This window comes from Crotalus tigris, unplaced genomic scaffold (assembly GCF_016545835.1).
Source record: "Crotalus tigris isolate CLP2741 ecotype Arizona unplaced genomic scaffold, ASM1654583v1 scf7180000017735.2152567, whole genome shotgun sequence".
In the NCBI taxonomy this organism is placed as follows: Eukaryota; Metazoa; Chordata; class Lepidosauria; order Squamata; family Viperidae; genus Crotalus; species Crotalus tigris.
This window is the reverse complement of record NW_024096601.1, coordinates 1,198,133-1,219,288: the sequence shown is the minus strand read 5'-3', so window position 1 is coordinate 1,219,288 and position 21,156 is coordinate 1,198,133. Positions and strand designations below refer to the sequence as shown.

General features: G+C 44.1%; 2 protein-coding genes across 2 annotated transcripts in view; one reads left to right on the top strand and one right to left on the bottom strand.

The window, feature by feature from the left end:
- The window catches only part of TRIP4 (thyroid hormone receptor interactor 4), a 40,727-nt gene extending 31,288 nt beyond the window's left edge, over positions 1-9,439 (bottom strand). Inside the window, exons 1-8 of the mRNA XM_039339535.1 lie at positions 9,315-9,439; positions 8,328-8,494; positions 7,690-7,826; positions 6,597-6,824; positions 5,978-6,056; positions 4,595-4,724; positions 2,395-2,610; positions 759-882 (exon numbers count right to left, since the gene is read on the bottom strand). Coding sequence (XP_039195469.1) covers positions 759-882; positions 2,395-2,610; positions 4,595-4,724; positions 5,978-6,056; positions 6,597-6,824; positions 7,690-7,826; positions 8,328-8,494; positions 9,315-9,424 — 1,191 coding nt within the window. The 5' untranslated portion in view covers positions 9,425-9,439. The remainder of the gene's footprint in view (positions 1-758; positions 883-2,394; positions 2,611-4,594; positions 4,725-5,977; positions 6,057-6,596; positions 6,825-7,689; positions 7,827-8,327; positions 8,495-9,314) is intronic.
- Positions 9,440-15,478: 6,039 nt separating this feature from the next.
- On the top strand, positions 15,479-20,593 carry PCLAF (PCNA clamp associated factor). Its single transcript, XM_039339534.1, has 4 exons — positions 15,479-16,071; positions 17,192-17,269; positions 18,737-18,902; positions 19,838-20,593. The coding sequence occupies exons 1-4, from the start codon at positions 16,020-16,022 to the stop codon at positions 19,896-19,898; spliced, it is 357 nt and encodes a 118-aa protein (XP_039195468.1). The 5' UTR covers positions 15,479-16,019; the 3' UTR covers positions 19,899-20,593.
- The last annotated feature ends 563 nt before the right edge of the window (positions 20,594-21,156 follow it).

The window sequence follows — 21,156 nt, the reverse complement described above, 5'->3', positions numbered from 1 at the left end:
TGTGATACGTGAACCCAGACACTGAGGTTTATTCAGTTGGCTTTAGCTTAGCGTTATCTGTCAGCCTTTCCGACAGGTTGGTGATGCTCACAGCGACGGGTCAGAAGAAAAGTTATATAGATGAGGGGAAAAAAAAAAAAAAGAAATTCTAACTCTAGGACAGGGGTAGGCAACCTTGGCTCTTTTATGACTTGTGGACTTCCAACTCCCAGAATTCCTGAGCCAGCATGGGGGAACTATGGCCCCTTCATGACTCGTGGACTTCAACTCCCAGAATTCCTGAGCCAGCATGGGGGAACTATGGCCCCTTCATGACTCGTGGACTTCAACTCCCAGAATTCCTGAGCCAGCCTGGCTCAGCTTGGAAACCTCTCCCTTTCCCCTCAGCATGGCTGGCTCAGGAATTCTGGGAGTTGAAGTCCACAAGTCATAAAAGAGCCAAGGTTGCCTACCCCTGCCCTAGGACGACAAACTCCGCAATCTATTCCTGCAAAGACAGACATTAGATCAGGGGTTCCCAACCCCCGGTCTGTGGACCAGTACTGGGCCACGGCATGCCAGCAACCGGTCCGCACAAACAAGCTAAGCCCCATCCGCGGGATGCAGGCAGCACACAAAACCACGCACCCTTCGGTCCGTGGAAAAACCTCTCTCCACGGAACTGGTCCCTGGTGCCCAAAAGGTTGGGGACCTCTGCATTAGATTATTGGGGGGGGGGAAGGAGTTCATAAGAAGGAAGAGAAAGAAAAATTACTGACGACAGGAGCTGGCTGGAGAATGTGTGGGTTCACCAAGACACCCAATTCTTCGAGTTTCCGGTCTGGATTTTGCTTTGCCTTGACCAGAGTGCCGCTGCTGATGGCTTCAACCGTTTCATCCAACCTGCAAGGACAATCAACCAGTTTTCCTCCAGTTCCCACGATATTCTCTTCACTCATCTAGCTACGGCTGAAAACCCCCTTCTCAGGCAAATGTGGACCTGTGTCCTTAATGAGCTGCAAATGCTGAGCAGGCATTTGCTCAATTATTTAACAGCATCCTCAATTACCCTGGTTAGCAAGTCAGTAGTAACCCTCTTAAGGCCTTGAGCCTGCTCTTCCGTTCCCCGCAGGAGCTTTTATGGAAGCTTACTATTCAGTAGAACAGGATGAATTAAGGAAACAGACAAATCCATCATGGCAGCTGATCTTTTCCTATTGCAAGGGTGGGACTATCGTCTTCGCTGCCTGCTTATTAGCCCATGGTGTGGATGCAGAACCAACAGGATATAATCAGCCTGCTGTAAATTACAAAGGTTTCGATCTGTGGCTGAAATATTAGTCTCTACTGACCCAGCCCAGCAGGGAGAGATGCAGAAAACTAGCTTAGCACTACAGAGTCCAAAATCTCTTTTGCTAAGCAAGACAGGTAAGTGAATTTTGAAACATTTTCTGGCCACAGTTAAGTGAATCGCTGCAGTTGTGAGGCTGTTAAGCACATCTGGCTTCCTCCATTGACTTTGCTGGCTGGAAGCCAGTGAGGAAGATTACAAATGGTAATCACGTGATTCTGGGACACTGCAACCGTCATAAATATGAATTCAGTTGCCAAGAGTTTAGATCAGTGATGGCGAACCTTTTAGAGACCGAGTGCCCAAACTGCAACCCAAAACCCACTTATTTATCGCCGGGTGCCAGGTGGGCGTGGCCCACTGGGTAGGCGTGGCTGTGGTAGTCATGGCAGACTGGGTGGGTGTGGCCAAGGTGGGCATGGTCACCTCGATGTTGCTTGTGGGGAGGGATGCCTGTGGGGGCTGGGCAGGATTGGGGGAGATCCAGGGGGTCTCTGGCAGGTGGGCAGTGGGCAGGAGGCTCGTCCTGTGGGGTGATGCGAGGCAGGGGGGGGGGGAGGGAAACCAGTCGTGCTGGAATGCATCCGGCCACATGGGACCACGGCGAGTTAGCGGGCGGCTGGTTGAAGAGGGACGGTTGCCATCTCTGGGGCATGGCGCGTGTGCCCACAGAGAGGGCTCTGAGTGCCGCCTCTGGCACGCGTGCCATAGGTTCGCCACCACTGGTTTAGATCATATAACCATGGGGATGCTGCAAGGATGTATGAAAAACGACATTTTTTTTCCAGTGCCGTTGTCACTAAATGAATGACTGTAAGTCAAGGACTACCTATATTTGAAGGGACACAAGTCCTTCCTTTCAGTCATTCATAGAAGACCCTTTCAGGGATGCTTAAACAAGGATCCATGAATGAATGAATGAATGGAGGAACAGAGAAAAACTCTAAGCCCCTCCCAACAGATCCACTCCCACCCAAAGCACACCCATCTTTTCCAGAAGGACTTGCCTGTCCCAATTGTGACCTTGAGTCAACCTCTCACTCCCACTGCCCCAGGATCCTTACTTGCTGTGATAGTCCGCCAGGTTGTCACTTTCTTCGCGGACCTGCCGACCCGCAAAGTCGATGGTGACCTTCCTGGACAGCCGCGAGGCGTGCCGGAGTTCGTACAGCTCCTTCGCTCTCTTCTCCAGCACCTGCCTCTCCTGCTTGGACAGCCACTGGTTGGAGTCGGTAGCAAAGTAATCAGACTCGTCGTCAATTACTTGAGTTCGTCGCACACTGCGGGAACAGAATGGAAGAGGAGCGGCACCGTTACTACTATCCACTACAGCAGAGGCCCCCAATTCTTTAGGCACCAGGGACCGGTTCCTTGGAGAGAGGTTTTTCCATGGACCGGAGAGCGCGTGGTTTTGTGTGCTGCCTGCATCCCATGGATGGGGCTTTGCTTGTTCGTGTGGACCGGTTGCTGGCATGCCGCAGCCCGGTACTGGTACACTGGACCAGGGGTTGGGGACCCCTGCACTACGCTCTCAGCATTTGGGAAGCAGTCTTATATCAATCCAGACTATTGGCCCAGAGGCCTCTACAGCAGTGGTTCTCAACCTTTTTAATGCCGCGACCCCCAACCGGTCGTAAGTCAAGGACTACTCAACCGGTCGTAAGTCGAGGACTACTCAACTGGTGCAGCACCGCTTGCAGAATGGGACTTTTGGCGGGCTCAGCAGGGCAGAGACAGCCTGGACAATTCCTATTGGCTTTTGAAAGCCAATAGAATTAGACTCTATTCAAGAGAGTCTATTCTATTGGCTTTCAAAAGCCAATAGAATAAAAGGGAGTAGCACAGCTAAGGAAAAGGGGGAAAAAATGGCAGACTGCGTTGTTTGGCGACCCCTGTGAAATGGTCGTTCGACCCCAAATGGGGTCCCGACCCACAGGTTGAGAACCACTGCTCTACAGTCTTCTGAATGGCAGCATGGGGTGTTTCCAATCATTTGTCATTCAATCCCTGTAACCAAAATGAAAATTGGGACTCCCTTCACGATATAAAATAGGTGTTCTTTTAATAAACCGTGGGTACTTCAAACGTATATTTGATACATGAAGGCTCTCCAACTTTTCAATGGAGTCCTCCATGATGAACTTAGCCAAACCTATTTATTTATATCCTGCCCCTATTGTTATAAAAAATTCAAGGTGGCGAACATATATAATACTTCTTTCTCCTGCTATTTCCCCCATCTGTCAGGTGGGCTGGGCTGAGAGAGAGGGACTGGTGTAAAGTCACCCAGCTGTTTTTCATGCCTAAGGCAGGACTAGAACTCACCACCTCCTGGTTTCTAGCTTGGTGCCTTAACCACCCACTGTTTGTTTTCCTGTTCCAAGTAAAAAATAATCGAAGTACAGTAGGATTTTACCCATAATGGACAGTATAAGCAGCCTGGGGCTACGGCAAGAAGCATTTTTTCTCAGTCCAGGTGCCCAAGCCCTTCTATCAAACTGCATCACCCACTTGACGTTCTCCTGTCAAAAGGCAAGTCCAGCCAGCAGAGATTCTCACTGTTAATGATCTACCCAGCGGGGTTTTTTTCTCTCTCTTCAGGAAAGCAACTTCAGGTTTTCCATTAAAGGGGGCCTGCTGACTTAAAGCTGAAGCCTGGGTGGCTGCTTTTAATAGAAAGCACAAGAGCAAGGCTCAGTGGCCAAGGGTGTAAACTGCAGGTGTGATTCCTTCTAGCACAGTGGTTCTCCACCTGTGGGTCGGGACCCCATTTGCGGTCGAACGACCATTTCACGGGGGTCGCCAAACAACGCAGTCCGCCATTTTTCCCTCCCTTTTCCTTAGCTGTGCTACTCCCTTTTATTCTATTGGCTTTTGAAAGCCAATAGAATAGACTCTTGAATAGAGTCTAATTCTATTGGCTTTCAAAAGCTAATAGGAATTGTCCAGGCTGTCTCTGCCCTGCTGAGCCCGCCAAAAGTCCCATTCTGCAAACCGTGCTGCACCAGTTGAGTAGTCCTCGACTTACGACCGGTTGAGTAGTCCTCGACTTACGACTGGTGGGGGGGGTCGCGGCATTAAAAAGGTTGATAACCAATGTTCTAGCACAACTGTGAACAAAGCTAGCTGACTTGGTGCCCGCCAGGTGCCTCAACTGTACAGGCTAGGTAGGAAACCAGGGAGTCAAAATCCAATACCTTTTGGGAGCCCTCAGCTGGGGAAAGTTAGTCTATTCCTCCTTTTCTACGTTACTCGGACACATACCTGGTTTTGTCATACTCCAGGAGTTTGTCTTTGTGCTTTATGGCCATCTCCAGACCTGATTTAAGTCGAGCTTCTCGAAGTTGGAACACGTCTTTGTCATTTATGTCCACCTTTCCAATATTTTCTGTACCTGAGGGAACGCCCCCCCCCCAGCCCCAAGAAAAGCTCAATTTAATACAAAGAAGAGGGAAGCCTGACATTAAATGTTTACCTTTACTACTTTTAGGGGGTGTGTGTGTGTTTTGTTCTTCACTTTTATAAACAACGATATAGTGGAGATTCTGGCATTATAGATAGACTTACAACAGCTCATTTAGTGAGCGAAGTTACAATAGCCCTGAAAAAAGTGACTTGGGACCGTTTTTCACACTTACGACCCTTTGCAGCATCCCTATTGGTCACGTGAGTAAAAGTCAGCCGCTTGGCAACAGACTCTTATTTATGACGGTCACAGTCTCCCGGGGTCATGTGATCATCCGCCTTTTGCGACCTTCTCACAAGCAAAGTCGATGGGGAAGCCGTTAAGATTCACTTAACAGCCGTGTTACTAACTTAACAAACGCAGTGATCCACTTAGCAGTAACAGGAAAGCTTGTAAAACGGGCCAAAATTCACTTAACAAATGTCTCACTTAGGAACAGAAATAGACTGCCTGTCTATTCAAATATCCGTCTATTCGTAGGTAACGTTTTTGCAAACTATACCTTTGGTTTACTCAATAAAACAAAAGGATTAGAACACAAAATAAGAATAAATCGTGCCTAGAGTACCGTTGATGCACTTCTTAAAAGAGGGAAATGTACACCTCTATATTTATGTGTCTATATACTCTGTATCATTGTTCATGTTTTTTAAAAAACACATGCAGCTAAACCAGTAGTGGCGAACCTATGGCACGGGTGCCAGAGGTGGCACTCAGAGCCCTCTCTGTGGGCACATGCACTGTCTCCCCAGCCCCGCCTCCTCCCACAGCCCCCTCACGAGCAGCTCCCACGGAGAGTCGCCCCTGGGCGTGGCCCACGCGAAGCAGCGCAGCTACATGGTAGCCGGGCAGCGGGGACAAGACTCCGCCCTTGCGCCCCGTCACGTGCAGATGCTGCTGTGGGGCATGGGCGGAGGGCGTGGCTGCCATGGCACGGCTGGGCTGCCTGGGTGATCTGTGGCAGGCCGTGGAGATGGTGGGTGGCCCAGTGGGCAGGGCGGAGCAGGAATGGGAGGGCGGTTTTTGGGCACTCGGTCTCTAAAAGGTTCGCCATCACTGAGCTAGACAATCAGCCCAGATTTTTGACCACTGCAGGGTCCCCTCATCACATGATCATGATTTGCAACCTTCCTTGCCAGCTTCCCATAAGCAAAGTCAATTGTCCTTCAAAAAATACCAACCTCCCAACAGTTTCTTTAACAGCTTTTGACTCTTATTGGAATCCCGCTGCAAGACATCCTGTTCTTCTTTGGTGCACACCTACAAGAGGAGAAGAAACAGCAGACTGAACTTAAGTCTTCCAACTACATGTAGGAAACACCTTTGCTCATTGTTACCCGGGCATAATTTGTCCGCTGTTAAGATGGCTCTCAAAACTGTAACTTCATCTCCATTTGGTATGAACACGTTTTTAATTAAAATGAAGCAGATTAAAAACCACAAAGCACCAAGTAAGGCTCCACTACCTTTTAATGGTCTTTGGCTTCATCCTAGACACATTTCCTGACTGTGTTATAACTCAGTGGTATGTGGCCTCTCTAGTTAGGAATACATTTCTCTATTTTTTACCAGCATATATGGCTGCTATGTTACAGTGGGAGCTTCTGTGCTGTAGGCAAAGGGGTTTTGGAGTTATAAAGAAGTATTTCTTTCTTCTTAGTGCTAAACGTGTATTTAAAATACAAACTAAAATGTAATCTTTCAAAGAGGGTTCTCCTTAAAACAACAGTCTTGTCCACCCTTTTTTACTTGCTGCTTTTATAAAAAAAAAAAAAAAAACTACAGGAAATTTTAGCATACCAGAGTTCCACAGAATAGGCAAGGCCCAGACCCCTCTTGTTCACAAACGATCCGCCCACACGTCAAACAGTTGTTGATGAGCTTGTGCTTCTGGGCCAAGCATTCACAGGAATGGCGCCCTGGGAGCATGACAGCTAGCTTGTCCTGGCCTTCTTTCGTGTACAAATTAACGTATTTTGCCTTCTTCTTGGAGGAAGAGCAGCTGCTGCCTCTGGGGATCTCCTGGGCCTGTTATTATGGCAGAGAAAGAGGGATAAAATGAAGGGAGAAAAACACACCAGAGAGCAGATACACTATCACAGACAGTGTGTGTGTGTGTGTGTAGATAGATAGACAGACATAGATAGATAGATATAGATTGATAGATAGATAGACACATAGACACATAGATAGATAGATAGATAGATAGATAGATAGATAGATAGATAGATAGATAGATAGATAGATGGACAGACATAGATAGATAGACAGACATAGATATAGATAGACACATAGATAGACATAGACAGATATAGATAGATAGATAGATAGATAGATAGATAGATAGATAGATAGATAGATAGACATACATAGATAGACAGACATAGACATAGATAGATAGACAGACATATAGACAGATAGATAGATAGATAGATAGATAGATAGATATAGATAGATAGACAGACAGGCATAGATAGACAGGCATAGATAGACAGACAGACATAGATAGATAGACATAGAGATAGATAGATAGACAGACAGACATAGATAGACAGACATAGACATAGATAGATAGACATAGATAGATAGATAGATAGAGATAGATAGATAGATAACCTCCTGAACTGAAATTAGTTCCCCATTTTCCTGAAAGATAGGCATCATTTTCACAGCAAAATAATGGGTAAACATTATTCTATATTTATTAAAAACAATTTTAACTACTCATCCATCCAGGGTTTTGTAGTATTTGGATTAGGTGAGCCCTTATTATGCACCATGAAGTGCAGTGGCCCCTTTAAAAGCACTAAGTGAAATAATTATAATCAATTGCATAAAAAAAGTACTCCCAAATGAATGTGTTCTAATAACAGTAGACACCAAATGCACCTACCTTGGCTAAATCAAGCGGTGTTTTTACTTTCTCTACAGGCTGACAGGCTTCAACATAAATGGGTGCTTCCTGTTTATTTCTCCCTTTATGCCTTCCTCTCTTTGTCTGGTCTCCTGGCCGAGGTGTATCTAAAATATCTAAAGTAACAGGAAAAATATAGCAGAAGCTGTTCTTGGTCCAGATTTTTTCCTCGCCCTTCTGCAAATATCTAAATCTTGGTTTCCCCCAAATGGTCAATATCAAGTTCCCCCCCTCCCCAAGGATCAATGGGACAATCCAAAGGATTGATAAACGTCTGGGGGTCAAAAGGGGATCAATAAAGGTCTGGAGATCAATAGATCATCAATAAATGATGGGAGGTTGATTGGGGTCAAGTCATCTTTTGGGGTCTCTGTAGAACTCCTTGCCAATTCCCAGTCCTGAAGGTGAGGTGGCTAGTGGCAAGAGTGTTACCCAGCACTGGGTGGTCAGCCACCAGCAAGACTAGCCTTGAGTTGTCTCTGTTGTTGTTACTGTTATTATTATTGCTAATGCTATTAAAGTAGTATTTATTAAAATTAACAATTTAACAATGATTTGTTAACACCCTCTTTATTCCTGAACACACTTTTAAAATCTCATTTTCTGCTCCTACTCACCATCCTTTTTGTGATACAGCGGCAAAGGATCCAAAGTTGTAGAACAGGACTGTTTCCACCTGGCTACAAGCTCATCTATGAAGAACTTCTTCTGGCCATCTCTCCCTTGGATCAAGTCTGCGACATACTCCCGAATCTCTTCCTCATCCTCGATAGACAAAATATATCTAAAAATATACAGAGGATTATGTATAGGTGCCTATGAAAATACATTCTGGGGGGGATTCAAGATTGAGAAGCATTGGCCTAGACCAAGGGTAGGCAACCTTGGCTCTTTTATGACTTGTGGACTCCTGAATTCCACAGAATTCCCAGAATTCCTGAGCCAGCATGGGGGAACTATGGCCCCCTCATGACTTGTGGACTTCAACTCCCAGAATTCCTGAGCCAGCATGGGGGAACTATGGCTCCCTCATGACTCGTAGACTTCAATTCCCATAATTCCTGAGCCAGCATGGCTCAGTTTGGAAACCTCTCCCTTTCCCCTCAGAGTGGCTGGCTCAGGAATTCTGAGAGTTCAAGTCCACGAGTCATAAAAAAGCCAAGGTGGCCTACCCCTGCCCTAGACTTTGTTACCGGGATCTCTTATCATTGTAATGATCGTTGTTATGTTTACTTACAAATGCACACAATCACACAATAAGGCGTTGCGTGAATGCAGTGGCCATCCTCTCAGACTCAGGCACAACTGCCCAAGGCTGTCCCCTCACTGGGTTAAAAGGCCGGGCCGGCTTCTTCCATGGCCCGCACCTGTTGAACTTCTGCCTGTTGCCCAAGGGACAAAGAAATACCCTCGGTATGGCAACTGGCGTTCTTGCCCTGCCGGGGCCAAAGGAAGCCAAACGACAAGGAGGCAGGCCGGAAGGTTCCCCCCCCCCCCGGGACCCCGTCCCGAGGCAAGCGGGGAGGGCAGCCCGTGATTCGAGGACATAGCGGGGAACGCCGGCTCTGCCCCGCTTCCCCTTTGCCCCCGGCTTCCCAGCTCACTGGATAATCTCCTCGCTGACGTCCAGCCCAAAAGTGCCGCGTAGCTGCCCCATGCACCACGACACGAGGGCCGCCGCCGCCATCTCCGCTTCTGACAGCGACGCCTTCATCACGGGGGAAGAAGAAAGCGGGTGCACACACAAAGACACGAAAAGCCAGCCGGGCTTCGGCTCGGTGCACCGCGCAGAGGCGCCGGCTGGGCAACGGTGGCCGCGTATTTCTGGTTCCGGTGCTGATCCCGTCTAACTACAGCACAGCGACCTTGAGGTTAGAGCAGGGGTGCTCTAACGTGGCCATTTTAAGACTTGTGGACTTCAACTCCCAGAATTCCCCAGCCAGTCAGCAAATCCACAAGCCTTAAAGTGGCCTAGTTTGGAGAGCCGTGGGCTAGCTAGAGGATTATAAGAGCAGTTAAGGCTGCTGGGGAGTCTCGGGTTTGGTCTGATTCCTGCTTAGTTCTGAAGCAAGACAAACAAACAGCCACACAGCCACACAACTTGACCAATTTCATTGGGGGTGCAAAAAGGAGAGTTGTGTTCAGGGGAGGCACTGAACCATGGCAAGAAAGGTCGTAAAATGGGGCAAAACTCACTTAACAAATGTTTCACTTAGCAACATAAAGTTTGGGCTCAGTTGCAGTCATAAGTCAAGGACTACCTGTAATTAAATAATATACTCAACTGAACTGAAACTAAAACCATATTAACCACTGAGCCTTGATGAAGGCTGCAGTTGAACACTAGAGGGAACTAAAAGATTAAAAGAATAAAAATAGTTAAGGGCGACAACTCTTTTTTTCTTAAAAGCGTTTATTTTAAAATATAGACAGAAATATTAATAACAAATGTCTCAGAAAGGATGCAAATGTCTATGGGTAAACTTTTAGAAGATAAAGAACAAGACTTTTCTTCGACATAGAGATGTTATAGAGTATGAATGCATGGAAGATAACAAAAAGAGATTATCAACAGGGGAATAACAAAAGTCAAAACTAGAAAAGGTCCAGGATATGGGACAGCTGTTACAAAAAATCCTGGACATTTTGTGGTCTGTTAGAATGTAAGTAAAAGGTTAACCAGCTCCTTTTTTTTCTTTTTTAATCAGGAACCATTTGGAGAGGGGGAAGGCTGAGAGGGAGGTTGAGGAGAGATAATTGTTAACTGGGGCAGAGTAAAAAAGAGGTGGAGGAGATAAAAGCTAACTAACATCTAAAGCAGGAAAATAAGTTCAGTTAACCCCTTATGACAATGGAAGAGTAATTCTGTAAGAAATTATGGAGAGGTTTTATGGCTGTAACACAATACAGGACGTGATACAGGTAGTTCTTGACTACTTACAACAGTTCATTTAGTAACCATTCAAAGTTACAACTGCACTGAAAAAGGTGACACAGTTACAACCATTGCAGCATCCCCAAGGTCACGTGATCAACATTCAGATTCTTGGCAACTGGTTGATGCTTAATGGGGAAGCCAGATTCGCTTAACAACCGGATTACTAACTTATCAACTGCAGTGATTCACTTAACAACTGTAGCAAGGAAAGTCGTAGAGTGGGACAAAACTCACTTAACAAATGTCTCGCTTAACATCAGAAACTCTGGGCTCAGTTGTGGTCATAAGCTGAGGACTACCTGCAAACGGTTTCTTTTTATCTGTTGCTAAAGAAAATTTTGATCTCTTACATTCAACTTATCCTGCAAATACGTGAAAGAATAAAATGTAATTCTACCTTCTCCCAAGATCACAAAGGAAATAATAGAAAAGAAGGGCTGGCAATATTCATAAAACGGGTGAATATAAGACCAGATGAATTCCATCTATGAACCCTAAACCTATCAACTTTGGTGTAATAAAAGCAGAAAGAATAAAGAACATTTATTTCCAAAAGAAACTTAAAATAAATTATGCCACTTCTGTTCAAATAAAATTGGGTTTTGATACACGGGGTGTTTAAAACTTGGTAAGCCGGGAACTCTGCCGATCAATGTTCCAAGCAACATATTTTAAGTTGCTTGAAAATTCAAAAACAGGACATGATAGTTATTCCAAAGTGGGTAACCTGATGCAAAAATACATACCCCCACACAAAAAAACCTCCCCCCTTGCCTTCCTGGATCCCACTCCTCCATAGATATTAAGGCACAAAAAGCAGAACAAGAATCTGACCCCAAAAAGTATAAAGATCTGAGCTGACAATGCAGGAATTTGCAGGAGAAAAAAACAAACGAAAATGCAGCCAAGTAAAACTGGGCACAGGAAAGAAACAAAGAATCTTGCAGGATTTAGAATAAATGCATTTGAAGAATAATAAAAAAGAAGAGAACCAGGAAGAAATTAAAAAGACAAAACAAAAATTTCTCTCCTCAATTCTTACCTTCACGTTGTTTCTGGACGGACACCTCTGAAGCAACTGTTTCTGTATCCTGCAGGAAGTGAAGCGTGCTGCAGTCTGCCCCTTAAAAATTATCTTATCTTCTTTGAGAACCTTGAAATAAGCAAAGGCAGTTTGCTTTTAAACCTTTCAAAAGGAGATTGCCGACTCCACTGGTTAAAAGGCAGAGCGAAGGGCTTATCTGAGGTCTTGAGGCAACTATTGGGCAATGTGGAAAGCCAATGGTTGTTCCCCTTAATGAAAATTGTTTTCATTAATAACTGAAAGCTTGGATGCTGTCCAAATATTAGTAGGGTAAAGACTGCTCATAACTGAGTTCCTTTTTTTAAAAGGTCTTTGTTTTCATCCTTTTGGGTTTATTAATTATTGTCTCTGAATAGGTCTTTTATTCTTGATTGTTTTGTCTCATGTTGTTCTATTGAATCAAAATATCTTAGTGGAGTTGGATAGGATCAAGAAAGTCCGGTGTTTCTCAAACTTGGCAAATTTAAGAAATGTGGGCTTTAACTTTAAGTTCCTAAGGGTGATAGCTTACATTTCTCCCTCTTGAAAATCTTTATTTTCTCATCTCAGTCTTCCAACTTGCCCAGATTAAATTGCAAATTCTGTTAGCCTGGTGTTGGCAGGACCACCCAATGTTGTGTCATCCACAAACCTGAAAATCAGCACATTAATCCTTTGATCTACATCCATGGTGGCGAACCCATGGCATGCGTGCCATAGATGGCGCTCAGAGCCCTCTCTGTGGGCACACACGCCATCGCCCCAGTCCTAGGCCTTCAGCTGAGTTTTATAAAACCTTTAAGCTTTAGGGCTCTGCCGCCGTGTGCAAAAAAAAAAAAAAAGCGTTGAATCAATCGATCAATTTCTCGCGAGAAAAAAAAAGATCTTGCAAAGTTGGAACTGATTGATTGAGCTTTTTAGTCCCACCCAATCTGCTGTTACCACCGCAGCCATGTCCACCCAATGGGCCACGCCCACCCGGCACCCGATGATACATAAGTGGGTTTTGGGTTGCAGTTTGGGCACTTGGTCTGTAAAAGGTTCGCCATCACTGTTCTAGATCATTCATAAAAATGTTGAGTAATACTGACTCCAAAACATGTCCCTATTGGACCCTCAGTGTTTGTGTGTGAAATATATATTCTACTTTAGACACGTTTGGGGGAAGGATTAGAATAAAAATACCTAACATTGATATTAGGGCCACATCACACAATTCACAACGGCTAAAAACAACCATATGGATTAGCAAAATAAAATCTTGGTTGAAACCAATTATTTTCTCCAGGAATTTGAAAAAGAGAAAAAGGAGTAAAGAAACCAAACTAACAATCCCAAAAATCTCAAAGTCAAAAGAAGCAGAGGGAAAAAGACATATACTTGGAATATGTAAGGAGACATCTTTATTCTATTCTTGTTTAAACCAGCCCCTTCTGACACCATCCCAACTTTTCTATAATGGGGTTCGTTATTCATCTCCATACCAATTAACTTTGTCTCATACCTCAAGGCCCAACCTTGAGATATAAAATAAATTCAACTTTGTAGCATCAAAATCTCCTCCTCCCTAAAAATAATTCTTTGTAATTTTCATCAAAAGGAAAATGTCTCTTTTTTAAAGAAAAAGTTGAGTCCCTAAGCTGTGAATATTATACAGCTTTCCTGCTAGGACATTGCTCCACTGTTTATGACTAGAAAATGGCTAGCTGCAGATTGCTGACTTCTTGCATTCTTGCATTCAAGGACACACATCTGCAATTGGTTACAGGAGCCGAAAGACAAGGCTAAATGTTTAGCTAGAGTTTTGCCATGGGTTCATCAGCACTTTTATTGTTATACCCAAATCTAAACACAACCAGAAGAGCTAATATAGCCTTCATAAGTTTTAGTCTCCAGGCCTTTAATCATCTTAGTTCCTCTTCTCTGCACCTTTTTCAAAGTCTCAATATCTTTTTTTGTAATTTGATGATCGAAACTGGATGCAGTAAAGCTGGAAAATTGGATGAATTGGATGAACCAGCAGACATTTTGCACAAACACAGCTCCCCTATGACATTCTCCTTATATAATGCTAAAACTCAGTTAATGGTGTGGGGAATTTTTAGGGAAACCTTCCAAGCTTGCATTGTTACTGTTCTTTTTTTTTTTTTAAGTAAGTTTTAACAGGCTTGCAATTGTCTATTTTTGGGGGATGTGGTTATCAATACTTAGTGGAATGGGCCACCCAATGATTTAGATCATCCTTCATAAAATGTGTTTTCCCCAAACTGACATGGTCAAACCAAAATAGACATTTTGTTTATTTGTTCCCAGAAGCAGTTTATTGCAATGATTAGCCAACTGTTGGAGAAAAAGGCAGTGGAAACCTTTGCTATCAAGTGGAAACACAAGTATAACTTTTAAACATAGAACATCAGGAAATTCCTGCCGCTTTTATTTATCTTGTTGGCTTCATGAACAAGGGAAGCACTAGGATTCAGTTGGACTGTCTATACTCAACTTCCTCTTTTACTGAAGCAAGAAAACAATTGCAAAGAAAATAAAAATGTATTTAGAAAATAAATATTAGACAATCACTGTATATTCCATTTCCGATAAGCATTTATCTCAGGCCTGGGAAGATGCTTGTGATAGATTTCTCAATCAACAAATTAACCCCAGTTGTTCTTGGCATTTTGCTGCTGGTGAATGACAATGGAACTCAAGTGGCTTAACATCAATTAAGCTTTGAGGGTTATATTACAATGATAATGGATGGAGTTACAGAAACAAGCTGTCTTTTATCACTTTCAACCAAAGTTTGATGGGTTTAGATTGGCTGTATTGTAAATCTAATTAAGTTGAGCTTTGATTGGATGTGGAATGGAACTGTTTACTTTTCCAGCTAGGTAACAACAAAAAAGGGTTTAAGGAGGTGTTTATTGGTAATTAGCAGGGGTCTTAAAGATAAGGAATGAGTTCTCTTTGTAATTCCAGATTTAAACAAGGGGATTGTGCTTCTAATTTATACCCCGTTTTCCTTGAGATTTATTTAGCATAGATGCTATTAGATCTCTACAGGATTATCCTTGGTATGCATGTTTTTTTCAGAGTAATATCTCACTAGCTGGCTTCGTATAATACACTGGGCTAAAACATGGTTAGCTAGTGCAGCACTGCACAAACTCAGCCAGCGTGGCCAGTTCATAATCTGGTGTATTACACATTTATATTTTTCATATCCTTGGATTCCATTCTTTACCTGATTCCATTCTTTACAACTCCTAGAGCAGACATGTCAAACACAAGGCCCAGGGGCCGGATGCGGCTCGCAAAGCAGTTTCATGTGGCCCGAGAAGCCGTCCTGGAAACAGTGAGGGAACGCCCCCCCCCCCGCTGTCTTGGCCCTGGCCCAGACCAGCTGGGAGCCAATGTACAATTTTGTGGTGGCCATCTATGCTGAAACGCATTCAGTCTTAGCTCCACAAGGCCGTCTGCATGCTGGGGAGGGGTCACCCTTTGTGAGGAATGAAGAAATGGACCATGCCTTGGCGCTTGCCCCGGTCCCACCCTTCTGCCAGAGACCCTCAGATCTGTCCCACTCCTGCCCAGGCCCCCACAGGCTCCCTTGACGCGAACGATGTAGAACTGGCCATGCCCACCCAGTAGGCCACACCCACCCTGGCCACACACACCCCGCCCCCCCCCCCAGGGCAACCGCAATGCTGATGCAGCCCTCAATGAAATTGAGTTTGACACCCCTGTCCTAGAGAGGTGGACGCGTCGTGGGCTGTTCTCCTTTTCTTCCATTTTTTTTCTTTTTTCTCCTTTTCTTTAGATCTGCTTGTTACTTTTTATGTAAAATCTTCAATATATAATAACTATATTTTTTTGAAAAAAAAATGCATAACGTTCAGTTATGATTGCCCGCCTCGGCGGAGGCGTCCTTCCCTCGATTCAGACCCAGAGGAGCCCAGTCAAACTTCCCCTGATCCGGTTCCTTCGACCGGCGGCGGCCCGGGGCTCGGGGATCCCGCCTAAGGGCGATTCCGGTCGGCGAAGTGAAGCCAGACGCGGCCGGAGTTTTGAACCGCGGGTGAAAGTCGCGGGCTGGCTCGTGATTGGCCGTTCGCCTTCTCCGCCTCGGCCAATGGGAGCGCGGCGCGCGCGCGGGAAGCCCGAATATTGCGGCAGGAGGAAGTAGCAGCTCCGCCGTTTGCTGGACAGTTTCGCCTTTTGCCTTTTATTCCGCTTTCCTTTCCCGGGTTTGGTTTTATTCCTTTTTCTTGGGTTTTTTTTTTCTTTTTGGTGCGGCGGCAAGGGACGGGCATGGTGCGGACCAAGGCGAACAGCGGAGGCACCGCCGGTGCCTATCGGAAAGGTAAAAGCATTTGCACAGGCTTAACCGGGATGCAGAAGTGAGTGGGATACAAAACTAACCAGGATGCAGAATTTAGTGGGATACAAAGCTAACCAGGATGCAGAAGTGAGTGGGATACAAAGCTAACCAGGATGCAGAAGTGAGTGGGATACAAAGCTAACCAGGATGCAGAAGTGAGTGGGATACAAGACTCACCAGGATGCAGAATTAAGTGGGATGCAGAATTAACCGGGATGCAGAAGTGAGTGGGATACAAAACTAACCAGGATGTAGAATTAAATAGGATGCAGAATTAATCGGGATGCAGAATTAAGTGGGATACAAAGCTAACCAGGATGCAGAATTAGTCCAATTGCATAAGGTCTCCAGCAATTAATTACCTGCTTTAAAAGGTTAGGTTCGTGCATGATGGTGAGCCAGGTAAAAAAGAAAGAAAGGTACAACTAACTCACTTAAGCAGCGTGGTTTGTAGCTTCCTGGTTAAAAGAATGGTATGGATTGTCATATTTAAAGCAGCTGCCTTGCATTCCTCCATTTTCCTTCTAAATGGGGTGGATTTTAACTACGTTTTAGGCCATTAAGCCGGATTAAAGACACAGCAAGCTGTAAAAAAAGGCTACTGAGATTAGCATAGGGTGCACAGGCCCGTTAGGTTGTCAGCTTGACCATGTTGATTGACCCCTGGGTGTGTACTGCAATTCCCAGTGCAATCCCTTTGGAATGTAGAAATGCTCTTATTCAAGGTAGCCCTACTTTGCATGGTTGCTGTGGAGATAAAATACACAAAAGTCAGCTTTCTGTGATTCCTCTATTTATTTATTTATTTATTAGCCTCCTTAAAGGGAAAGGAGTGCTGACTTTTAATTCAAGAAGACCAAAGATAAAGGGCTTGTCTTGGGCTGCTTTCACGCAGCATGGAGAACGGCATCCAGTCAACTTCCATTAGCTTAGACTGGAAACACCCTGAAGTAGGGCACATTCAGTCTTCTTACCATTTTAGCACCTGCATTTTTTGATTGTCCTACTGTGTGCGGAATGACAGAGAAGCAACTGGTCTGAGGCCTTCGGACTTTATGGAATCTTTAAGTATAAATAATCTCTAATCCTTTCTTTGTGCCAGTGGTAGCTGCTAGAGCTCCGCGGAAGGTGCTGGGCTCTGGACAGGCGAGTGTTAGCTTGTCTCCTACATCAAGGAAAGGTGAGTGTGTATATCTGACTGGCTTTCATGTTCCTTTGGACAAAGGCTGCAGGCCGTTGGTGCTTTTCAATTTAGAACGGCTCTGCAAGTACCTCGACTTACAGCCCCAACTGAGCTCAAAATTTCTGTTGCTACGTTGTGACCTTTGTTGAGTGAGTTTTGCCCCAATTGATGACTTTTCTTGGCATAGTTGTTAAGTGAATCACTGGGGTTGATAAATTAGTAACCTGGTGGTTAAGGGAATCTGGCTTCCTTATTGACTTTGCTTGTCAGAGGACACAAAAGGGACACAGCAACCGTCATAAATATGTAGCAGTTGCTAAGCCTCTGAAATAGGATCCCAGTTGCTTCCGTAACTTGAAAAATGCTCATAAGTCACCTTTTTTCAGTGCTGTTGTAACTTTGAACAGTCACTCAATGAACTGTTGTAAATTGAAGGCTGCCTATAATCCGTCTGAAGCTCCACTTACCTCCTTCATGGTGCTTCGTTGCTTTCCTTCAACTTTGTTTTAACCAGGGCTCTTCAAACTTGGTCCTTTTACGAGTTGTGGACTTCAACTCCCAGAATTCCTCTGGCTGAGGAATTCTGGGAGTTGAAGTCCACAACTCGTAAAAGGGCCAAGTTTGAAGACCCCTGGTTTAAATTAACACTATGCTGCGGCTGTTTAATCCAGAGCTGCAACACAACAGGGCTGTTGCCAAATATAATACGGTTGCTGGGCTTTTCTAACATTCTGCTGTTTCTTCTGGCGTAAATATATTTGAGCCGGGCCTAAAATAATTTGCGCTTTTAATGCTCTGGGCTGAATTCCTCAAATGTTTTAAAAATAAGTAGCAGCTCCACATACACTTCCATGAGAGCAGATCCTTGAAACTGCTGATCTGATGCATTCCGGCACTCTTGCCTTACATTTTAGCAAAGATGGCTTGTTTTAAGTAACTAGGGATAGCTTGTGCATTCAGAGATTTATCCATATGGGGGTTAGAAGCCTTTGTAGCTATTATTGGTTGTCTTTGATTTACAGCCACAATTGAAACTGGAATTTAAGTCGCTAAATGATACAGTCATTAAATGAGTTATCGAGTGACCAGACCTGACTACAACTATTTTCACCCTGGTTTAAGCAAATCATAGGGTTGTTAAGTGAATCTGGCGTCCCCAAGGAACTTTGCTTCTAGGAGTTGGCTGAGAAGGTTGCAAATTGCCGTCAGATGATTGCAAGATGCTGCAACTGTTGTAAATGAGAGTTGGTTGCTAGATGCCTGGATTGTGGTTGCATGACCCACACGGGGTGTGCCACAGTCAACTCTGAGGACAGGTTGCAAATCACTTTTCTCAGGGCCATCATAACTTCCAACTGTCATCAAACAAATGATCATACATCGAGGATTGTGATATGTAAATTGGTTATGTTGCTTTTTTCTTTGTTAGCTGGGCACTGATAAATTCTGGTTTGCTTTCTACAGCTGAAAGTAAGTATGCAGGAGGCAATCCGGTATGTGTGAGGCCAACTCCAGCCTGGCAAAAAGGAATTGGAGAATTCTTCAGGCAAACTCCCAGTCGCCTGGAAAAGGAGAACCACAACTTGGAGGAGGAGCCCGGGTGCAGCGAAATAGGAAAACGCAGAAAGAAGTAAGGATGGCTATCTGCACATTCCTAGTGGCAAAACACCTGCCACAGTAGCCAAGGTTTAATGTTCTCTAGAACAGTGGTTCTCAACCTTTCTAATGCCGTGACCCCATAATACAGTTCCCCATGTTGTGGTGACCCCCAACCACTTATACATCACCAGGTGCCAGGGGCGTGGCCAAAGAAAAGGGGGAAAAAATGGCGGACAGCCTTGTTTGGTGACCCCCGTGAAATGGTCGTTCGACCCCAAATGGGGTCCCGACCCACAGGTTGAGAACCACTGCTCTAGAAGAATTTGGGAAATATGTTTTCAAACTTCTGCCTCACTTGATCTAACCATTTTAGTTACTGCTCAGTGAAATGACAATTCACTAGCCTAGTTCACTCAGTACAGCATGAGTTTTGGGGAAGATGTCCAAAACAGATTTTTATTAGTTATTAGGGGCAAAAGTTTTGGGGAAACTTACCATATTTTCCAGCGTATAAGACGACTCGGCATATAAGACGACCCCCGACTTTGGAGACGATTTACATGGTTAGAAAGTCATCTTATATGCCGGAAAATACGCTATTTTCTCATAGTGGGGCCACGCAATGACGCTTTATTTCATTGCTTTTTGCAAGTGATTTTTAAAAGAGTGTTTCCAGCATTGCCTAGATTCACTGACCTATATAATAGAATTTTCGACCTGTGCTTTGTTTCAGTAGATCACGTGCTGAAATCTTTATTCATGGCAACACAGAAAAAAAGGAAGTGACTGTGTGACAAGGGAGTTTAGGTTGCTAATCTGACTGGAAAACAGATTCCAGTTCAAGATGAAGGCTGCATGCCTTTACAATATTTTTAGCCTCTTCTAATCCCAGCTGTTGAAAATACAGGTTACTGGAATTTTAAAACTATGAATGATTGCTGACTTGTATTTTCTTTCCATTGACAGAGCACGTCCTTTGCCTCCCTGTCCTGCAGAACAGGAAGAATCTGAAGATGATCAAATGTGAGCTATCCTGCTTCTGGCAAGCAGATCTTATGCGCTCAGAGTGTTATGTATAGGCTGTATATATATATTGCATATATTCCGTTTGAATTTGAGCCTTTATGTTGATAAGCATCTAGTTCTAGCATACTACTCTGTTGACTAAAAAGTTGACAGACTAAAAAAAGGGACAAGTCATTGATACAATGCTCTTAATACTTAAGTGTTTTAATGATTCTTAACTAGTAACTACATGCTTTGTATTAAAACTCGTTTTGCTGCTTTATGCACTTCTGTGCCATATCGGTGTTAAATAACATCCTTATGCTTCTGTAAAAAAAAGTTTATTTGACTGTTGCTATGCTAAATACCGAGTTTTTTCTGTAAACTAGAAAATGCTGAATAATTCTTTTGGCTTTAAAAGAAATAAGGCCCAAGAAATGTACCTCATTACAGTGGCGGAATCGTAGAATTTCTACATGGCTCTGTATAATAGCTCAAGTAGGCCAAATTGTGGTACGAAGGCAACACGAAGCACAGAATCGCTGATATTAGAAAGAACGTATTAATGCTTCTAAAGATGTTCCAGTTTGCTTCCATCTTTGTTTTGCAGCACTGTGGGTGGAGTTTTCTGGTTTTCTGGTTAACCAATTACTACATTACTTGTAATTGTGGAATTGGCCTAATAAAGATACAATGCAGAGTTTTTATAGAATTCAGCATAGCTGTCCTTGCTTTCTTTGTAACTAGTTTGTCTCTGTGCAGACTACAGTTACTGTAGTTCTTAAATCATGATGGATTATGAATGTTCATAGTATCGAGTTTTGTGGCAGCGGGAAAGATGGAAAAGAGGTTCATTTTTAACATGTTTGGCCCAATATTCTTCAGCTGTGTTGAGATTAGAGTTTCCAGAATTCCCATTATCTCTAAAGGCCATTGCGTTTGAAGTCAGAATAAATCTTCTCTGCTCCTTTGTAAGCATACGGAGAGGTGCTATAAGTTTCGTAGCTTTTAATGTAGGATGAGATTCTTACTAACTCAGCAAAACTTCTGCTTATGAAATGGTTAGGCTGAAGTTGAGCAACGTTCTAATTAAGACCCTCCGAAACGCCACAGTGATGTCTGTGGGGTATTTCCAAAAAGTCAAGATGGCCACTTTATTTATTTATTAAGTGGGATTCCCATTTGAAAAGAAGTTGTCTCTTCAGTTGGACTATTGTGGCCATCCTCTTGAATGATGGAATAATTCTTGGAATTGAACTCCACCCATCTTTAAAATTGCC

What these genes read in the sequence shown, in the direction of transcription:
- PCLAF (XM_039339534.1), top strand. Translation starts at nt 16,020, where the DNA reads ATGGTGCGGACCAAGGCGAACAGCGGAGGCACCGCCGGTGCCTATCGG. An exon ending in CGCCGGTGCCTATCGGAAAG is followed by an intron (nt 16,072 to 17,191) that starts GTAAAAGCATTT and finishes TCTTTGTGCCAG; the next exon opens with TGGTAGCTGCTAGAGCTCCG. An exon ending in GTCTCCTACATCAAGGAAAG is followed by an intron (nt 17,270 to 18,736) that starts GTGAGTGTGTAT and finishes TGCTTTCTACAG; the next exon opens with CTGAAAGTAAGTATGCAGGA.